Source organism: Electrona antarctica, assembly GCF_951216825.1.
Source record: "Electrona antarctica genome assembly, chromosome: 20".
Lineage (NCBI taxonomy): Eukaryota > Metazoa > Chordata > Actinopteri > Myctophiformes > Myctophidae > Electrona > Electrona antarctica.
Window position 1 is genome coordinate 41,857,280 of NC_136801.1, and position 19,725 is coordinate 41,877,004.

At 40.7% G+C, this 19,725-nt stretch overlaps 1 protein-coding gene across 2 annotated transcripts in view; it reads right to left on the minus strand.

Moving 5' to 3' along the window:
* LOC306913135 (TLC domain-containing protein 4-B-like) overlaps positions 1-19,725 on the minus strand; it is a 42,006-nt gene that overhangs the window by 17,753 nt on the left and 4,528 nt on the right. For both annotated transcript variants that reach the window (XM_079489692.1, XM_079489691.1), the window contains one exon: positions 14,347-14,522. In XM_079489692.1, the coding sequence (XP_079345818.1) occupies positions 14,347-14,501 (155 nt within the window). In that variant the 5' untranslated portion in view covers positions 14,502-14,522. The remainder of the gene's footprint in view (positions 1-14,346; positions 14,523-19,725) is intronic.

Genomic DNA, 19,725 nt, shown 5'->3' on the forward strand with positions numbered 1-19,725 from the left:
GTCCAAATCTTCCGCCATAGTCTGAAAACCCATCTCTTCAGACTCCATCTTAGCCCGTAGCACTTGCCGTAGCACTTGCCCTGGCCTCGACGACCTTACAGGGCATATGCAAAGGCTGAACTTATGTAATTTAGATAGCATTTTATGTAGACAGCACTCTATAGTGTATACGCATAGTTTCAGTATATTCCACCGTTAGGTTCTTAGCTTATACGTATGATTCTTGATGACAATTGTTTATGTATTTGATGTATTTCCATGTGTTGTTCTTGCTTACTGTAAATCGCTCTGGATTAAGAACGTCTGCTAAAATGACTAAATTGTAAATTCTAAAGACATGTTCCAAACAGAACAAATGTCTGATTATCTGCTGCACTCCCTGAAATGCATAGACACCTGATGATCTAACCTGTTCGAGATGCAAATGTTATTTTAGGACATAAGATTGTGTCCCAACCAATCCATTAACCCATTTTGTTTAAAACACCAAAAGGGGTTCCTGCCCAAAATGGGTTAAAACAGGTAAAGCATCAGGGACGTTTTTAGGTCAATTTAGATTTATTTTGCGTTGGCTATTCAAAATTCACACATCATATATCATGTTGTACGTCTGTGAATTTGTGAGAACAACCGATGTAGAAGGTATTTGTACAGGAGCGGCAGGTATTGAAGGCTATAAGGAAGCTATGCATTCCCACATTTTATGCTGGGTATTTTCCAAATGATGTGTGCAACCGCAACATTATATAGGCTATTGACAGAACCCTGGTGATACAGTAGATGCTTCTTGTAATACAAGAAGAAACACGCTGAACGTTTGTCATCCTCACTGTAACTACTGACAGACATCAATGGCCAAAATGTCATTAAAGGGGCATTCCACTCATTTTCAACATTTTACTATGTCATTAATATACCTTAGAGGGTCATTCTCACGAAACATTGGTTTTCAAGATTTCATCGTGCAAATTTTCAAAACACTTTTATTAAGGAATTTATTTTTTAAGCATTATTAATAAGGTCTTACGTATTTGGGAATATTAATTTAAAAATATTTAATGACAATTTAACACCTTTTTTAGCATATTTTCCAAAATGTGTCCATAGAAAATATCATTAATATCACAACAGTCTGAAAACGGCAAGAGCATTAGAAAAGATAATCATTATGAAAAAATGTTTTATGGATTATTAACAGTCATGCACAGTTACTTAAACTGTGAAATAATATATATTTGTAAATTATAATTTTTATCAGAATTTGATTGATTTGTCTCATTACCGCAACACCTTTCATAATTTACAACCCAATCTTTTAGATATTTCATGGAAACCTGATTTGTTTTCAAAATTATATGGCAATCCTGAAAGAACATAATATATAGATTCTACACATGTATTTATAAACAAAGTTATATGTTTCCATCTATTGAAATAACGTTAAATAAACACCCGTTGCGGTAATGATATGTATGTTTCGGAAATGAGGTTGATGATTTCGGTAATGATAATAAGTATACTAAGTCTGAGATATGGTTAAAACATTATAAAATGTGAATTCTGCTTTCTCAATATATTCATTATGGATAATAATAACATGCTAACAATAATTTAAACTGCTCACAATCGAGTACATGCACACCATTTACAGTAATAGGGCGATAGAAAATAACACGCCACCGCGTCCATTAAGTTCAATGGAGAAGTGGCGCTCTGTTATTAATATTATTAGATTATTATTATTATTGAAAGATTATAATTATTATTATATTGGGATTGAAAATAGAAGGTGTGCCAGCACTCGCTTGCAAAGGGCAGCAGCCACGACCATGACAGAGGCAAAGCAGCGGGTGTGGGGCAGTTTGGAGAATCGGGCAGTTTGGAGAATCGATGGAGAAGGACTTTCGGGCTAACCTGACTCCGCCAGATTGAAGAAAAGCTTGCTTCACACTAGTTACACAAACTACTTCCATCTGGAATCGCTGTAGCCCATTCCCTGAAGAAGGCGGGCTCTTTATTTCAAGCTACTTGGCAGGTTATTGGCAGATCCCGCCCGTAGCTGCTGCTGATTGGTCAGAACCGCGGCCAGTTCGGTTCATCGCTACTGCGTCAGCGATTCCAGATGGAAGCTGTGTTGTGAACTTGTGAATCAATACCGACCCCCATCTGACACCTCAGGAGGGGAAAGCGGTGAAACATCTAAGCTGTGTACAGCAAGGATTGGCCGACTTTCGAATAAGGAAGTCGTTGAGCGGTGGAATGAACACTTTGAGGAATTCCTGAACCCAGTGAGACCAGACCCACCCTCCCAGACAGGAGTAGGGCCTGAGTATTGGGAAGTATGGGGTACCGGCGTCAAGCTCCATGGAGGAAGTGACTGAGGTAGTTAAGCAACTCCACAGTGGCAAAGACCCAGGGGTTGATTAGATGCTGAAGGCTCTCGTTGTTGAGGGCTGTCTTGGTTGAGACTTCTTTTCAACATTGCGTGGAAGTCTGGGACAGTACCGAAGGAGTGGCAGACTGGAAAAGTAGTGCCACTCTTTAAGAAAGGGGACCAGAGGGTGTGTGCCAATTCTAAGCATCACACTGATCACTCTTCCTGGGAAAGTTTACACCACAAAGATATTATGCGTAAGGCATCCAATCTCTGTATGCCCAAAGCGAGAGCTGTGTCCGAGTGTTGGGCAGTAAGTCGGATTTGGATTGGTTTTGGATTGTTTCCTGTGAGGGTTGGCCTCCACTATAGCTTTTCACCTATCCTGTTGATATTCATGGATCGAGACACAGTCGTGGAGGAGAGGTTATACGGTTCGGGGAGCTAAGGGTTGCTTCACTGCTTTTTGCAGATGATGTGGTCCTGATGGCACCATCGGTCCTAGACCTTCAGCTCTCACTGGACCGGTTTGGTCGAGTGTGCGGTCACTGGGGAGAGGATCAGCATCACCAAATCTGAGGCCATGGTTCTCAGCAGGAAACTGATGTATTGAGTACTTCGGGTAGGGATCGAGAATTTGCCCCAGGTGAAGGAGTTTAAGATCTCAGGGTCTTAGGGAGACAGGGAAATGGGGATCTTGTATCTGATGTCAGACCAGAGCTCACTCATCAAAAGAGAGAGAGGGAGAGTGCCTAAAAACGAATAATGCAAAAAACACGGATTGGCGGTGTGGGCTTTTGGGAAAAAATGAAAAAGAAAAAAACATGTAAAAACCTGTGATTGGCAGAGAATGAGTTTTAACAGTAATTATAATAACTAATATCATTATACTGTATTATACGAACTAGAGCGGTGCCCGTTGGGCACTGGCCTACTTGGAACGATGCAAGTTGGAAATGCATGCCCCACCCAGTTATTCTGTCTGTGTCCCTTTTATGCCCATATATGGAGTTCTTTGTTAGGCATTCCCCAAATATGGAGTCTATGCAGATGTCAGAATGATGTCAGAACAGGCCAGCTCCATATATGGAGATTTAGAGGTGATCAGGTCTATGGCCCGGGCAGAGACCTTTTGTGGCGGTTCTGGACAACCGTGGATCCGACCGTCTCGACATGGGCACTGCAATCCCTGTGGGGGTGTGGAACACGTGTGTCGAATTTGAAGTCAGTGGGGCGAACGGTTTTCGAGTAATGTGGATTACAGACGTACGTACGTATGTATGTACGTACGTACGTACGTACGTACGTACGTACATACATACGTACGTACGTACGTACATACATACATACATACATACGTACGTATGTATACGCAGAGACTTTGTGCATTTCTAAATACTAGAGCGGTGCCTGTTGGAGCCTCTACAGCGGTGCCCGTTGGGCACTATAATAATGAACTACATTTTTATAGCGCTTTTCCAAATGCTCAAAGCTCTTTGGTTCATTAATTTATACATTGGGAGGTGAAGTGGCGAACAGTCGACGCCAGCGTCCTCACTTCCCTCATTCACACACCAATGGTGGCAAGCTCACACCGACCAACTCATTGGAGGCAATGTACATAGGGTTCAGTGTTTTGCCCAAAGACACTTCGACACCTACTTGGAACGATGCGAGTTGGAAATGTATGCCCCACCCAGATATAATGTTCGTGCCCCTTTTATGCCCATATATGGAGTTCTTCAGGTATGCCCAGGCAAGCTCCATATATGGATACTGGGCAGGGGCCCTGTCCAGAGCCCGGGCAGAGGCCTTTTTAGGTCGGTTCTGGACAACCGTGGGTCCAACTGACTCGACACCGGGCACTGCACCCCCTGTGGTGGTGTGGAATACGTGTGTCAAATTTGAAGTCGGTGGGGTGAACGGTTCTCGAGTTACATGGATTTCAGACGTACACACGTAGACTGTATTTCTAGTTAGATAATTCATATACACTATGATCCTTGAAAAGGTCAGTGAGTGTCCAACAATGAAATATAATGTTACTTGACATGTCATAACATTATGCCATATTATAAATAGATTATAGTGCATTATAGTTATGTTTATAATGTATTATAGGCATGGGATTCATAGAAAGCGTTAGCAGATTTCTCTCTGAATTTTGACAGCCTAGTCTTTACTCTAAAGCTTTCTTTTTATGAAACAGGAAATAAAGAAAATATCTAGTTAATGAATAATATTTAAATTAATAGTTGATTTAAATATAAACATGATTTATTTAAAAATATAGCCTGACATTATTAAATTCTCATTACCGAAACAGACGTTCTCTCTACCGCAACTACTTAAAAGTGTAGCGGTGTATGAGAATGGGTGTTGCGGAGGATGAGAAACATTAGCATGTTTTGCTAACAACAGAGAAGCCATGATGGCTGAGGCAATTTTTACTCAATGTACAGAACTAGACATTAATGAAGTATAATGTCACCCAAAAAATTATTTCTAACTATTTTCTAAATGTGGAAAACTGCCTGTATCGGTAATGATAACCAAAAAAGTTCTAACAGACTTTTTTAACAGAGATTTTAACTTCACTCTGGATGCATGTAAAGAGATCTGCTAAACTGGTAGCCATCTTGAATGTACTGTCAGATGTGTTGAGTCATTCAAAATCTAACTTTATTTGCAATGCTCTGTGTGTATTTGAACAGTCCTTCAAAAATGTAGCGGAGGATGAGAACTGTGACCATGGCCGACACCTTTTTTCCCAATAAATATTTAATTGAAATGTATTTTTTTCTAATGAATACATTTTATATTTTTACTAAACATAATTAATAATGTGAATTCAGTTTGAGTAAAATCCATATATCTTATCCAATCGAAAATACAGTCTAAGCGCCACTGCCCGAGTGGAATCTAATTACATATCATATTACAGTTTTTAAGACGTGGGGGCGTGGGCAATGTCATATTACAATTATGGGCCTGGTAAGAAGCGCTTTCGACACCCCGTGGTGTGAGCAAAACGGCCTTGAATTAGTCATGGGAGTGTTTTAGGGAGTTTTGAGGCTTACCCAATGAACATGTCCGTACTATTCTCTTTACGAGTCAGCTGATGTCCTCATACGGAATGCGCCCTTTTCTGGAAGCGGTATTACATTTCTGCATACTGGCACCATAGACATGACATGACTTTGTCACATTTGGGTTAATTATTCCTATTGCACTGCATGCTGTCACCTTTATGCCTCAAAAGAACAGATCCACAAGCTGTCACAGCCATGATGTGCATAGCTTGTAGGCCTATATGTCTCTATTTTGTTAAGTAACTTGCAGTGTTCATTGGAAAGTCATTACAGCGGCGCAGCCATATGCTAAGGGAGGGAGATATACGCACATCATCACTTCATTTGTTTCTGTTCTAAGCATGAAAAACAGCTGTAAAAATCTTTATTCTAGTTCATTTGATTCATAAATGAATAACTAAGCCTTTGAAATGGCACCTACCTATACCTTTCAGATCGGAATGGAACTGCGAGTAGATACGCAGCATTGGCTGGCAAATTGGCAATCCATGCATAATGTTCCCAGAATCGTCTAACCCCCGAACATACAAGTTCGTTTGATATTGTTTAATTCGATAAAAATAGAACCATGTACCATACAGCGAATGAAAGCAAGATTCCTAAGGAATATGGGGATTTTTACATTTTAAAAAACGGTTGAGAAATGAGAGAACCATGAGTGTTTATAATATCAAATATTATAAGAATAATATGAAAGACAGAGCTGTGAAGAGCTCACATCCCGACAAGGAGGAAATATAGCATATAGTGCATGCACGTATATGCACTGTTGCACACACGCTCTTTATTTGTTTCTATTGAAAAACACCAGTAAAATAACGTTTATTTTATTTTATTTCATTCGAATCACGATGAAGGAATGAGTTGAAATGCCATACGTGCGCCATGCGTATTGCTGCGGCCCCAATGTTATTGTCTTCGCTCGTAGCATTTTATTGAAGAAGAATTGAGTCGGGTGTGATACAGCGTATGAAAGCAAACCTCCCAATGATTATGGAGATGTTTTAATTTAAAAAAAAGGTTGAGAAATGAGCGATATATGACCCTTTACAATCTCAACAACAGAAAGCCAGACAGCCAGAAAGCTCGCTGTTGCCATGTCTCATAGAAACAAGTAAATAGGTCTATAAACATACTCCCAAAAGAATCGCATATAACAGGGGTCTGCAACCTATTTTAAATGAAGTGCCATGTTTTTATTTTCTAGATAGTGAGTCTGCCATATCAAGATTCCTTTTAATGACACCACATTAAAATTTCCAGCATATTTTGATTGTCCACAAATATAAAAATCTTCCTTCTTTTTACATATTTTCTTGCACATTGTTATAATGATCATTATAAATATATATCCCCCTGCAGTCAGAGTTCATAGTTTTAATTAATGAATGTGATGCATTGTGAGCTGGTAGATCTGCTATTTTCAAAAGTAATCTTTGAAAAAAGTGACAATTGTGGAATATTTTTGAAAAATGTTATTGAAACATTTAAAAACACAAATCTGTCATGGGGGTCACTGGCTTAGTTGGGCAAATGCATTCATCTGGGGGTCCTTGACATGGGAATGTCGCTGTGTGAGGATCACTGGTTTAAACAACATTAGGAGAAAAGCCCAAATAAGCACTTTAGAAACAAGAAAAGCAACCACAACTACCAATATTTACAAGCAACTTTGCAGAAAAAGAAGCCGCTTATAATAAACAGCAAACAGACATGGCAACACTCCAGAGCCGCTCAAGTGTAAAATCAAACAGTGCTTTTTGCTTTTAAGACGTGGTCAGACCCAGGCGGAATCGGTATGCGCCAAGTGTTTTTAGGTCAAGGGGCTTAATAGCAAATAGCGCAAAGCGAAAATAATTAACATATGGACACTCCCCCAATGCTAAAATATTCAGGAACGTGGTATTCCATATGAGTGAGCGTTCACCACGGCTTCCATAATACGAAAAGGCGCAGAGCGAGGCCAAAATCTGTATTACCGCATGGGTTTTTCCACTTGCTTAATCGGGCCCGTTGTGTGGAAATAATAAAAAAGTCCCCCCATTCTGTGTTTACTAGAACTAGAGGTCTGAAAAAAATCATTAACATGGTGAAACACATCTTGATGATGTCGTCAAGATGTGTTTCACCATGTTAATGATTTTTTTCATAATTACAGTTCTAGGAAACACAGAATGGGGGGGACACAACAGTTCTAAGGTATATTAATGACATAGTAAAATGTTGAAAATGGGTGGTTTTCCCTTTTAAGGCAGTCCAATACTCTGCATTCAGTCAATCAGTCAGTCACAACAGCAGACAACCTGAGTCTGATAGACGGACGGACGGACGGACAGCCTGCTTTTTTTTTTTTTTTTTTTTTTAAGATATTTTTTTGCGGCTTACGCCTTTTATTGGTTTTTTTGAAGGGACAGACAGTAGGCTGACAGGAAACGGGAGAGAGATGGGGGAAGACATGCAGTAAAGGCCGTGTCGGGCTCGGGAGTCGAACCCGCGGCACACTGCGACTGGATTACCAGTCGGGTGGCCAGACGGTTACGCCACCGCCTGGGCCAGGACAGCCTGCTTTAATACAGTCTCTGCACTGCAGACATGTGCCCACAAAGAGGAGCATAAGCGACCTCCAGTGATCCGTTGCCACTTGCCAATTCATGGATGTTTTTAATGTCCGTGTTAACCTATGTGTTAACCTATGTGACTATGTGACTGTGAGTAGCAGTAGGGGCAAAAGTGGTGCTGTTGTGCCAGAAACAGAAAGAGAGAGATGGGGGGGAGGGGAGTTGCACCACTCAGTTCACACGGGTGTGATTTTTTGTAATTGAATCTGTTTATTTAATTTGCTCATGATGTGTCTGGTCAATAGGAACCGCTGGTCTGCATGGTGCACAGTAACAGGGAGCGCAGCACACGCACACACGCACACACGCACACACACACACACACACACACGCACATGCACACTCACACACAACTGTTGATTTGTATTAGTTTTCGTCCTATTTCAGTCATCTGAAATGTTTTAGCGTTAGCCTAGTTTTAGTCGACTAACTGCCGTAATAGTTTAGTCGACTAAATCTACAGTCTATGTTATTGACAAAAATATATTTTGGAGGGCCTTGAAGGCGTGGTTGATTTTACACGCGGTCCATGCTGAAAATAGCCAATGTAGATCGGCTAGATCTGCTATTTTCAGAGCGCAGCACAACCAACCATAAAACTTTGACATTTAGTTCTACTGGATCTATGTACCTCAGTCCCGAGTTCTTGTTTGTTAATTTTTGACCTGAGATCAGATTCTAAAAATGTCTTCTACATCTTGACAGTTTTCTGAAAAAGCTATGTTTCTATGTCAGTCGTTCTTTGATTTTTCAAAAATAGCAGAGCTACAAGCTCGTAGCGTGCCACTCGGTGGCGCGCTATGAGCTTGTAGATCTGCTATTTTTCAATAGCTAAAGCATGACATGATGCTAACACCAAAAGGGGTTCCCGCCCAAAATGTGTTAAAACAGGTAAAGCATCAGGGACATTTTTAGGTCAATTTAGAGTTTTTTTGCGTTGGCTATTTAAAATTCACACATCATATATCATGTTGTACGTTTGTGAATTTGTGAGAACAACCGATTTAGAAGGTATTTGTATAGGAGCGGCAGGTATTGAAGGCTATAAGGAAGCTATGCATTCCCAAATTTTATGCTGGGTATTTTCCAAATTATGTGCGCAACCGCAACATTATATAGGCTATTGACAGAACTCTGGTGATACAGTAGATGCTTCTTGTAATACAAGAAGAAACACGCTGAACGTTTGTCATCCTCACTGTAACTACTGACAGACATCAATGGCCAATATGTCATTAAAGGGGCATTCCACTCATTTTCAACATTTTACTGTCATTAATATACCTTAGAGCTGTTGGGCCCGATTAAGCAAGTGGAATCTAATTACATATCATATTACAGTTTTTAAGACGTGGGGGCGTGGGCAATGTCATATTACAATTATGGGCCTGGTAAGAAGCGCTTTCGACACCCCGTGGTGTGAGCAAAACGGCCTTGAATTAGTCATGGGAGTGTTTTAGGGAGTTTTGAGGCTTACCCAATGAACATGTCCGTACTATTCTCTTTACGAGTCAGCTGATGTCCTCATACGGAATGCGCCCTTTTCTGGAAGCGGTATTACATTTCTGCAGACTGGCACCATAGACATGACATGACTTTGTCACATTTGGGTTAATTATTCCTATTGCACTGCATGCTGTCACCTTTATGCCTCAAAAGAACAGATCCACAAGCTGTCACAGCCATGATGTGCATAGCTTGTAGGCCTATGTCTCTATTTTGTTAAGTAACTTGCAGTGTTCATTGGAAAGTCATTACAGCGGCGCAGCCATATGCTAAGTGAGGGAGATATACGCACATCATCACTTCATTTGTTTCTGTTCTAAGCATGAAAAACAGCTGTAAAAATCTTTATTCTAGTTAATTTGATTCATAAATGAATAACTAAGCCTTTGAAATGGCACCTACCTATACCTTTCAGATCGGAATGGAACTGCGAGTAGATACGCAGCATTGGCTGGCAAATTGGCAATCCATGCGTAATGTTCCCAGAATCGTCTAACCCCCGAACATACAAGTTCGTTTGATATTGTTTAATTCGATAAAAATAGAACCATGTACCATACAGCGAATGAAAGCAAGATTCCTAAGGAATATGGGGATTTTTACATTTTAAAAAACGGTTGAGAAATGAGAGAACCATGAGTGTTTATAATATCAAATATTATAAGAATAATATGAAAGACAGAGCTGTGAAGAGCTCACATCCCGACAAGGAGGAAATATAGCATATAGTGCATGCACGTATATGCACTGTTGCACACACGCTCTTTATTTGTTTCTATTGAAAAACACCAGCAAAATAAGGTTTATTTTATTGTATTTCATTCGAGTCACGACGAAGGAATGAGTTGAAATGCCATACGTGCGCCATGCGTATTGCTGCGGCCCCAATGTTATGGTCTTCGCTCGTAGCATTTTATTGAAGAAGAATTGAGTCGGGTGTGATACAGCGTATGAAAGCAAACCTCCCAATGATTATGGAGATGTTTTAATTTTTTTAAAAGGTTGAGAAATGAGCGATATATGACCCTTTACAATCTCAACAACAGAAAGCCAGACAGCCAGAAAGCTCGCTGTTGCCATGTCTCATAGAAACAAGTAAATAGGTCTATAAACATACTCCCAAAAGAATAGCATATAACAGGGGTCTGCAACCTATTTTAAATGAAGTGCCATGTTTTTATTTTCTAGATAGTGAGTCTGCCATATCGAGATTCCTTTTAATGACACCACATTAAAATTTCCAGCATATTTTGATTGTCCACAAATATAAAAATCTTCCTTCTTTTTACATATTTTCTTGCACATTGTTATAATGATCATTATAAATATATATCCCCCTGCAGTCAGAGTTCATAGTTTTAATTAATTAATGTGATGCATTGTGAGCTGGTAGATCTGCTATTTTCAAAAGTAATCTTTGAAAAAAGTGACAATTGTGGAATATTTTTGAAAAATGTTATTGAAACATTTAAAAACACAAATCTGTCATGGGGGTCACTGGCTTAGTTGGGCAAATGCATTCATCTGGGGGTCCTTGACATGGGAATGTCGCTGTGTGAGGATCACTGGTTTAAACAACATTAGGAGAAAAGCCCAAATAAGCACTTTAGAAACAAGAAAAGCAACCACAACTACCAATATTTACAAGCAACTTTGCAGAAAAAGAAGCCGCTTATAATAAACAGCAAACAGACATGGCAACACTCCAGAGCCGCTCATGTGTAAAATCAAACAGTGCTTTTTGCTTTTAAGACGTGGTCAGACCCAGGCGGAATCGGTATGCCCTGAGTGTTTTTAGGTCAAGGGGCTTAATAGCAAATAGCGCAAAGCGAAAATAATTAACATATGGACACTCCCCCAATGCTAAAATATTCAGGAACGTGGTATTCCATATGAGTGAGCGTTCACCACGGCTTCCATAATACGAAAAGGCGCAGAGCGAGGCCAAAATCTGTATTACCGCATGGGTTTTTCCACTTGCTTAATCGGGCCCGTTGTGTGGAAATAATAAAAAAGTCCCCCCATTCTGTGTTTACTAGAACTAGAGGTCTGAAAAAAATCATTAACATGGTGAAACACATCTTGATGATGTCGTCAAGATGTGTTTCACCATGTTAATTATTTTTTTCATAATTACAGTTCTAGGAAACACAGAATGGGGGGGGACACAACAGCTCTAAGGTATATTAATGACATAGTAAAATGTTGAAAATGGGTGGTTTTCCCTTTTAAGGCAGTCCAATACTCTGCATTCAGTCAATCAGTCAGTCACAACAGCAGACAACCTGAGTCTGATAGACGGACGGACGGACAGACAGCCTGCTTTAATACAGTCTCTGCACTGCAGACATGTGCCCACAAAGAGGAGCATAAGCGACCTCCAGTGATCCGTTGCCACTTGCCAATTCATGGATGTTTTTAATGTCCGTGTTAACCTATGTGTTAACCTATGTGACTATGTGACTGTGAGTAGCAGTAGGGGCAAAAGTGGTGCTGTTGTGCCAGAAACAGAAAGAGAGAGATGGGGGGGAGGGGAGATGCACCACTCAGTTCACACGGGTGTGATTTTTTGTAATTTAATCTGTTTATTTAATTTGCTCATGATGTGTCTGGTCAATAGGAACCGCTGGTCTGCATGGTGCACAGTAACAGGGAGCGCAGCACACACACACACACACACACACACACACACACACACACACACACACACACACACACACACACACACACACACAACTGTTGATTTGTATTAGTTTTCGTCCTATTTCAGTCATCTGAAATGTTTTAGCGTTAGCCTAGTTTTAGTCGACTAACTGCCGTAATAGTTTAGTCGACTAAATCTACAGTCTATGTTATTGACAAAAATATATTTTGGAGGGCCTTGAAGGCGTGGTTGATTTTACACACGGTCCATGCTGAAAATAGCCAATGTAGATCGGCTAGATCTGCTATTTTCAGAGCGCAGCACAACCAACCATAAAACTTTGACATTTAGTTCTACTGGATCTATGTACCTCAGTCCCGAGTTCTTGTTTGTTAATTTTTGACCTGAGATCAGATTCTAAAAATGTCTTCTACATCCTGACAGTTTTCTGAAAAAGCTATGTTTCTATGTCAGTCGTTCTTTGATTTTTCAAAAATAGCAGACCTACAAGCTCATAGCGCGCCACCGAGTGGCGCGCTATGAGCTTGTAGATCTGCTATTTTTCAATAGCTAAAGCATAACATAATGCTAACACCAAAAGGGGTTCCCGCCACAAAATGGGTTAGACATACTGTAGCATTGTATAGTGTATAGTGTCACTGTACAGATGTTCTACTGTTAGACGGATGTTAGGTTCTTAGCGTGCGTATGATTCCTGATGACAATTTATATGTATTTGATGTATTACCATGTGTTGTTCTCGCTCTGGATTAAGAGCGTCTGATAAATGCCTAAATGTATTTAATGAAATTGACAATACATTTAGTTTTATTCATCATAGCTTAGCTGAATTTATTGTCCCCCAAGGCTAATGTGAGAATACTTTGGCCTTGAATACTTGGAGCCTATCGCCTTTTGTTTGCTCCTGCGTTCGCATACCTCGTAGACCCTACCTTAAGTTATGAAATTAACTACCCCCGAAGGGGGGCAGAAGTCTGTCGTTGCCTTTAAAAAGCTGCTAAAACTCATTTGTTTCGTATGCATTTTGGTTTGCAATATTGTCTATATATATGTACTGTGTATTTATATATGTATTTTATTTACTGCTCTACTGTAACGCATTGTATCGTTTTTATTTTATTGTTGATCTATGTGACGCTCTTGTTTTATTTCATTTTATTTATTGTACGGCACCTTGTAACGTTTGTTTTGAAAGGCGCTTTATAAAATACATTTACCTTACCTTACCTTAGTTTTTATTTAGTGTTTGTCAGTGAAAAAAGGTAGTCGACGAACATCTTTCAACCTGGTTTTAGTCGACGCTGCACACCTGTGTTCATGAGCTGCTGAAATGAAGAGCTGTGCTGCCTCGTCCTTTTCAACAGGGCAGCTGCACCGTACTCATGACGTCCATGTGTACTTCGAGTGTAACCCCTTAAACCCATTAATTAAGACCCGAGAACTGATTCTACAAAATGTCTTCTAAATCCTCACAGTTTTCTGAAAAAGGACTTTGGCGCTCTATAGAGCACCAAAGTCCTGACGTTTGCGACAGTCAGTCACTCATATATGATAGTCTGTTTCTCGCAAAAAATTAACTAATTCAGTAGCAGTTAAATAATAGCGTTTTCTCTCAGTCAGTTGATTCTTCATATCCATATGAGTGAAACGGCACGGGATGACATGTTTATTTTTCATTATCTGAGGCGATCTAAAATTAACCTGACTCCGCCAGATGGGGCAGCAGAGAGTACACTGGGTTCCCCCCTCCTACTCCCATCTGGGAACTCTCGGGCAGACTTGATGCCCGGACACAAAACGGCCTGGCCAATCAGCAGCAGCTAGAAGCTAGAAGCTGCTGCTAGAAGCTGCTAGAAGCTGCTGCTGATTGGCCAGGCTGTTTTGTGGCCGGGCATCAAGTCTGCCTGAGAGTTCCCAGATGGGAGCAGGAGGGGGGAACCCAGTGTACTCTCTGCTGCCCCATCTGGCGGAGTCAGGTTAATCTAAAATCCCCCCTATGGGGATTACAATGCAAATAAAAAGTACATGAATTTGTGGATTTGCGCCCTCTACCGATATTGATGTGAAGACGTGGGTGTTCCATCGAGTTACCTCGAGTTCCATTCCACCTTCTGCTGGTCGCCAAGGCGGAGGAAGCCACGGCTGAGGCGGGCCGACGCCCATGGGCTGACCCTGTGGAACAGCAGCTGGAAGGTGACGAAACTGGTCACCGTGATGACCACGATCAGCTGGCTGAAGGCATCCATGGTCGCCCGACATCAACCCCTCTGTGAGGGGGAGAGAGAGAGAGAGAGAGAAAAGAGAAGGATCAGCTGGCTGATCACCCGTTTCGAATGCCATCAATGCACTTAACCCAGGTCTAAACCTGGGAACGATTCTACAAAAGGTCTTCTAAATCCATGTTTCTGTGTCAGTCGTTCTCAAACATTTTCATGTCAAGGACCCCCAAGATTATAATTGTAATTGGCCACCGACTCTGAAAATATGTTGTTCCAGGGACCCTCCAGAAGCAGATTGATTGGCTGGTTAAAAGGGGTACCTATCCCACTGCTGCCACCAATGTAGCCTCTGTCGGGAGGCGAACCTGCCAACCGGGACAGATAAATCCTATGGCGCGTACGTTACCAGTCGGCTAAAAGAGCCATGGCCCGATAGGCAAGCAGCGACGCAGCACCGTATAGTCTACACTAGTTACTTTGTAGATCGTGATTATTATTACAAAACAGACATTAACCACTTCAGCCTACATTTCGGCTATTTGAAAATAGCCGATCTACAAGCTCACAATGTGTCACAATGCGACACATTGTGAGCTTGTAGAGCTGCTATTTTCAAAAGTTTTTTTTTATAGATTTGAAAACTTGAAATGAGACAGTATTCTGCATAATGAGTACTTTCTACTGTTAGTACTTTAGGAAAACATTTGTACTTTTACTCAAGTACTTTTACTTGTAACAGAATAGAGCGTCGCAGTCCCGCCCCCTACCATGGACCAGGAAATGAATCCCAATGCATTTTTCCCATAGACATTTCAAAAAGTATTTATTTAAACACGGTTACGCCGCGGACAAAGCCAACTCGAGTCGTGACAACTCATGACAACACAAACAATATTTTGGACCAAACAAATAATTACAAAGAAGAAAAACAACATAAAAAGTTTTTTTCTTCTTTCTAATTATTTGTTCGGCCCAAACAATTGTGTTTGTTGTCATGAGTTGTCACGACTCGAGTTTGCTTTGTCCATGGCATAAACGTCTTTAAATAAATACTTTCTGAAATGTCTATGAGGAAAATGAACGGAGAATCATTTCCTGCGACGCTCTATAGTTCTGTATTGGTATACTTTTACTTAGGTAAAACATGTGAGCATACTTTTTCCACCACTGGAATGGGTATAAGGTTATACGGGCTCTGACAACAATCTTATCTTTCTCAACAAGGCATCTGAAATATAATACATTATATAGGCCTGGGCCGTGGCTCAGCGGTCCAGGCACCTTGGCCGGTAGTCCAAGTCTGGCAGTGTGCCACGGATTCGACTCCCAATCCCAACGGCCTTTACTGCATGTCACCCCCCATCTCTGTCAGCCTATACCAGGGGTGCCCAAAAGGTAGATTGTGATCTACCAGTAGATCACAAAGGCTGTGCACTGCAGGTAGATCACATGACATGCCCCTAAAACATATAATTTAAATTAAAAAATATATAATTTGGCATCTGACACGTGAATTGAATTAAGGTGACTTGATTGATTGACATAAAAAATTACCTATTAAGCCACAATGAAATATTTGTTTTCAAGAGTGTTGAGCACAAACATCAGTAACATTACAAAGTTAGACATACAAAAACTATTTCCTTTTCGCCCCCTCAGGTACATTTGTTTTGACTATTTTCAGCAATGAGATCAAACTTCTTTGTGGGTAGATCTTGTTGAGCTGGTCATTTTTAAAGTAGCTCTTAAGTCAAAAAAGTCTGGGCACCCCTGGCCTATACGGTCTGTCCCTCTATAAAAAAATATATAAAATAAAGGCGAAAGCCACGAAAAAACCCCCCATTAATACATTATATATAAAAACAAAACACACTGAATTTGATGTGTTCAAGACTGTGTTTCTCGTGTCATTGTATACTGATAATGATGAAGATTTAAATTCTGCCTGCTGCGTTCTTGTGTAAAAGGATGAGAACTATTACTTTTGACCTTTGCTTGGCGAGCTATAAGCGATAAGCCCAACACACCTGCTGCCGGGAGCGGCCGTCCGGTCAATGTTTAACTAACGCCTAGAAGAGGGAGATCTCTAACTGACCTTCCATGATGTGGAAAACATAGTGTGCACCTCATGTCACGGTGTGAGTCATGTTGAGTGTATAGAGCGTCGCAGTCCCGCCCCCTACCAGGGCCCAGGAAATGATTCTCCGTTCATTTTCCCCATAGACTTTTCAAAAAGTATTTATTTAAAGACGTTTACGCCGCGGACAAAGCCAACTGGAGTCGTGACAAATCATGACAACAAACACAATTTTTTGGGCCGAACAAATAATTAGGAAGAAGAAAAAAACGGCAGGTTACAACACTTTTTTTGTTGTTTTTCTTCTTTGTAATTATTTGTTTGGTCCAAAATATTGTTTGTGTTGTCATGAGTTGTCACGACTCGAGTTGGCTTTGTCCGTGGCGTAACCGTCTTTAAATAAATACTTTTTGAAATGTCTATGGGAAAAATGCATTGGGAATCATTTCCTGGGCCTGGCGTCGTCATGAAAGAGGGCGGGACTGCGACGCTCTGTATAGGACCCAATCGCAGGATGAGAGGCAGTCGAGGTACAGGCAAAGTCAAAAACACCTGAGGCAGTTAGAACAAATACATCAGGAATCTCCATGAGTCACCAATAAGAGTCACCAAACAGCCAAATAGGCTATAAAATAAAGCAGAAATCTCTCTTGACCTTTTGAATTAAATGTTTTCAAACGGTAGCCAACAAGTGAGTAATATGCAATATGTGCTATTTTTTGTTTTTACAAAGAAATATGGTATAATATGGTATAATATTACTGTTTTGCACTCGTCAGTGCTAAACTCTGTATCCCTAAACTTTTTTTTGCTATTTTGAAAAATATTTTTGAATAGTTCAAATAGCCGATATACAAGCTCACAACGTGTCGATGTATTTCGGCTAGTTGAACTATTTGAATATGTTTTTCAAAACAATATGGAGATCTAGTAGTGTTCATGCCTTCAGGAAGAGGCTGAACTAATTCTCAGTAATCCTACAAAGTTTCTATTTACCCCTGACTGAGCCGCTGCAGATCACTGATCGGCTCTTTGAATATGTTTTCTCAAAGCCTGTATCTGCCTAAAGCGTAATAAGCCTAATCCGACATTCGGGGGTGTCACCCCAAAAAGTACAGTGCAGTGTGGGCGGCCGTGGCTCAGGGGTAGAGTGGCTGGATGGCAACCGCAAGGTTGCCAGTTCGAACCCGGGCTCCCCAGAGTTAAGTGTCGAAGTGTCCTTGAGCAAGACTCTGAACCCCAAATTGCTCCTGATGTGCTGGTTGGTGCCTTGCATGGTTTCCACCGCCATCGGTGTATGAATGTGTGTGTGTGTTAATTGTTAATGGGTGAATGAAATGCACAATCTATGTAAAGCGCCTTGGATAAAGGCGCTATATAAATGCACCATTTACCATTTTACACGCACAACGCAACGGTACAACTTTATGTATTGCGATGAACTGTGGATAAAACACTTCTGGGACTGCCTGAGCAAAATACTCCTTCTGGTATATTAATCTTTGAAAAGCGGAGGACTCGGTTACCAGCCATGACGACCACGGTGTAGCCTACTTTAGATAATGGAAGCTCTAACCTGCACAACTCTGCTTTCCAAATACCAACGGTTTGACTGTCATGTGGCCACAGCACGCTAATGCCGCAAACATGATTAAAACGGGTTTGTCCTGAATCAACAAGCTCACAACGTGTCTATGGAGATTTGCTAGTTGAACATTTTTAGTTTATATTTTTCAAAATAGTTAAAAAGGCACAGACATTTGACAGATGTTTGTTTTGTCTCCTTTCTCTCCCCCTTAGCTACTGAATGATAATAATAATAATAATAATAATAATAAACTTTATTTGTATAGCACCTTTCATACATAAATGCAGCTCAAAGTGCTTCACAGGGCAGGACACAAAAATAGAATACAATAAAACACAGTCAAGTAGTTAAAATGATAGAACAATGGCAAAGAACAAAATAAAAGTATAAAAACATAGAGAAAAAATAAATAAAAACACAACATGCAGCAAATCAGTCAGGACAGAGTAGGAACGCAGATATTAAAACTCAATTAAAAGCAAGAGTGAAGAGGTGAGTCTTGAGTTGAGATTTAAAAATGATAAGTGAAACACGGTCTTGTCCAGATAGATAGACTGCCCATGATAGCTCAGACACAACAGTATTTTAGACAACTCCTTTGCATTTGTCTTTTGCAACCCTAACCCAATGTCAGGCCACGGAGCACAAGTTAGTGAACGTGCCCCAAACTCCCAAACACAAGCACAATAAGTTGACAGTTATATCCCAAGTCCATATGTTCCACCAAAAGCACACACGCACGCACAAGCACAACAGTTCAGATACCTTGAAATGGATAATTTGTCAAAGAAATATGGACATTATTGACCCCCACGCCCCTCTGTGTATTTATGTAAGCTCTGTGGTTTTGAATGAATTAGCATAACGTGCTGTTTGTATGCATTAATCCCGTAATGCTGTGTGTAGGCTAGCTCCATTTGGAACCTCATATCCACGCTTTAACTCCGAAAAGAGGTTCCGTGTCAGGATATCCCTGCATCGGTAGAACGGGGATGCAACTGCAAAACCCAGTTTTGCAGTTGCGTCTCCAAAAAGGAGGCATCAGAACCGAGCTACAAAATGCTCAATAATAATAATAATAATAATAATCAGCAGTATACTGCTTCCATAGGATTGCATTGGGAAAACATGGTACTGGCTGACTTCATATAAGCTTTGTAAGTGGCTGTTTCACCCCTATCTCTATAAACAAGGTTTCGGAGGCATGGACCAATACACCAATCCTGGCTGCTCTCCACTGGCTGCCAGTGACTTTTAGAGTTGATTTCAAAATTTGCATGGATTACTTTTAAAGCCCTGCGAGGCCTGGCACGCAGCCACGCACCCTTAGATCCTCAGGTCTGGCCCTCTTGGAAGTTCCCTCCACTCGCCTGGTCACTATGGGCAACCGGGCTTTTGCTGCCCGGGCACCCAGACTCTGGAATGACCTACCTCTCGCTTTAAAGGGGAAAACCACCCATTTTCAACATTTTACTATGTCATTAATATACCCTAGAGCTGTTGTGTGGAAATAATAAAAAGTCCCCCCGTTTTGGATTTCCTAGAACTGTAATTATGAAAAACATCATTAACATGGTGAAACACAT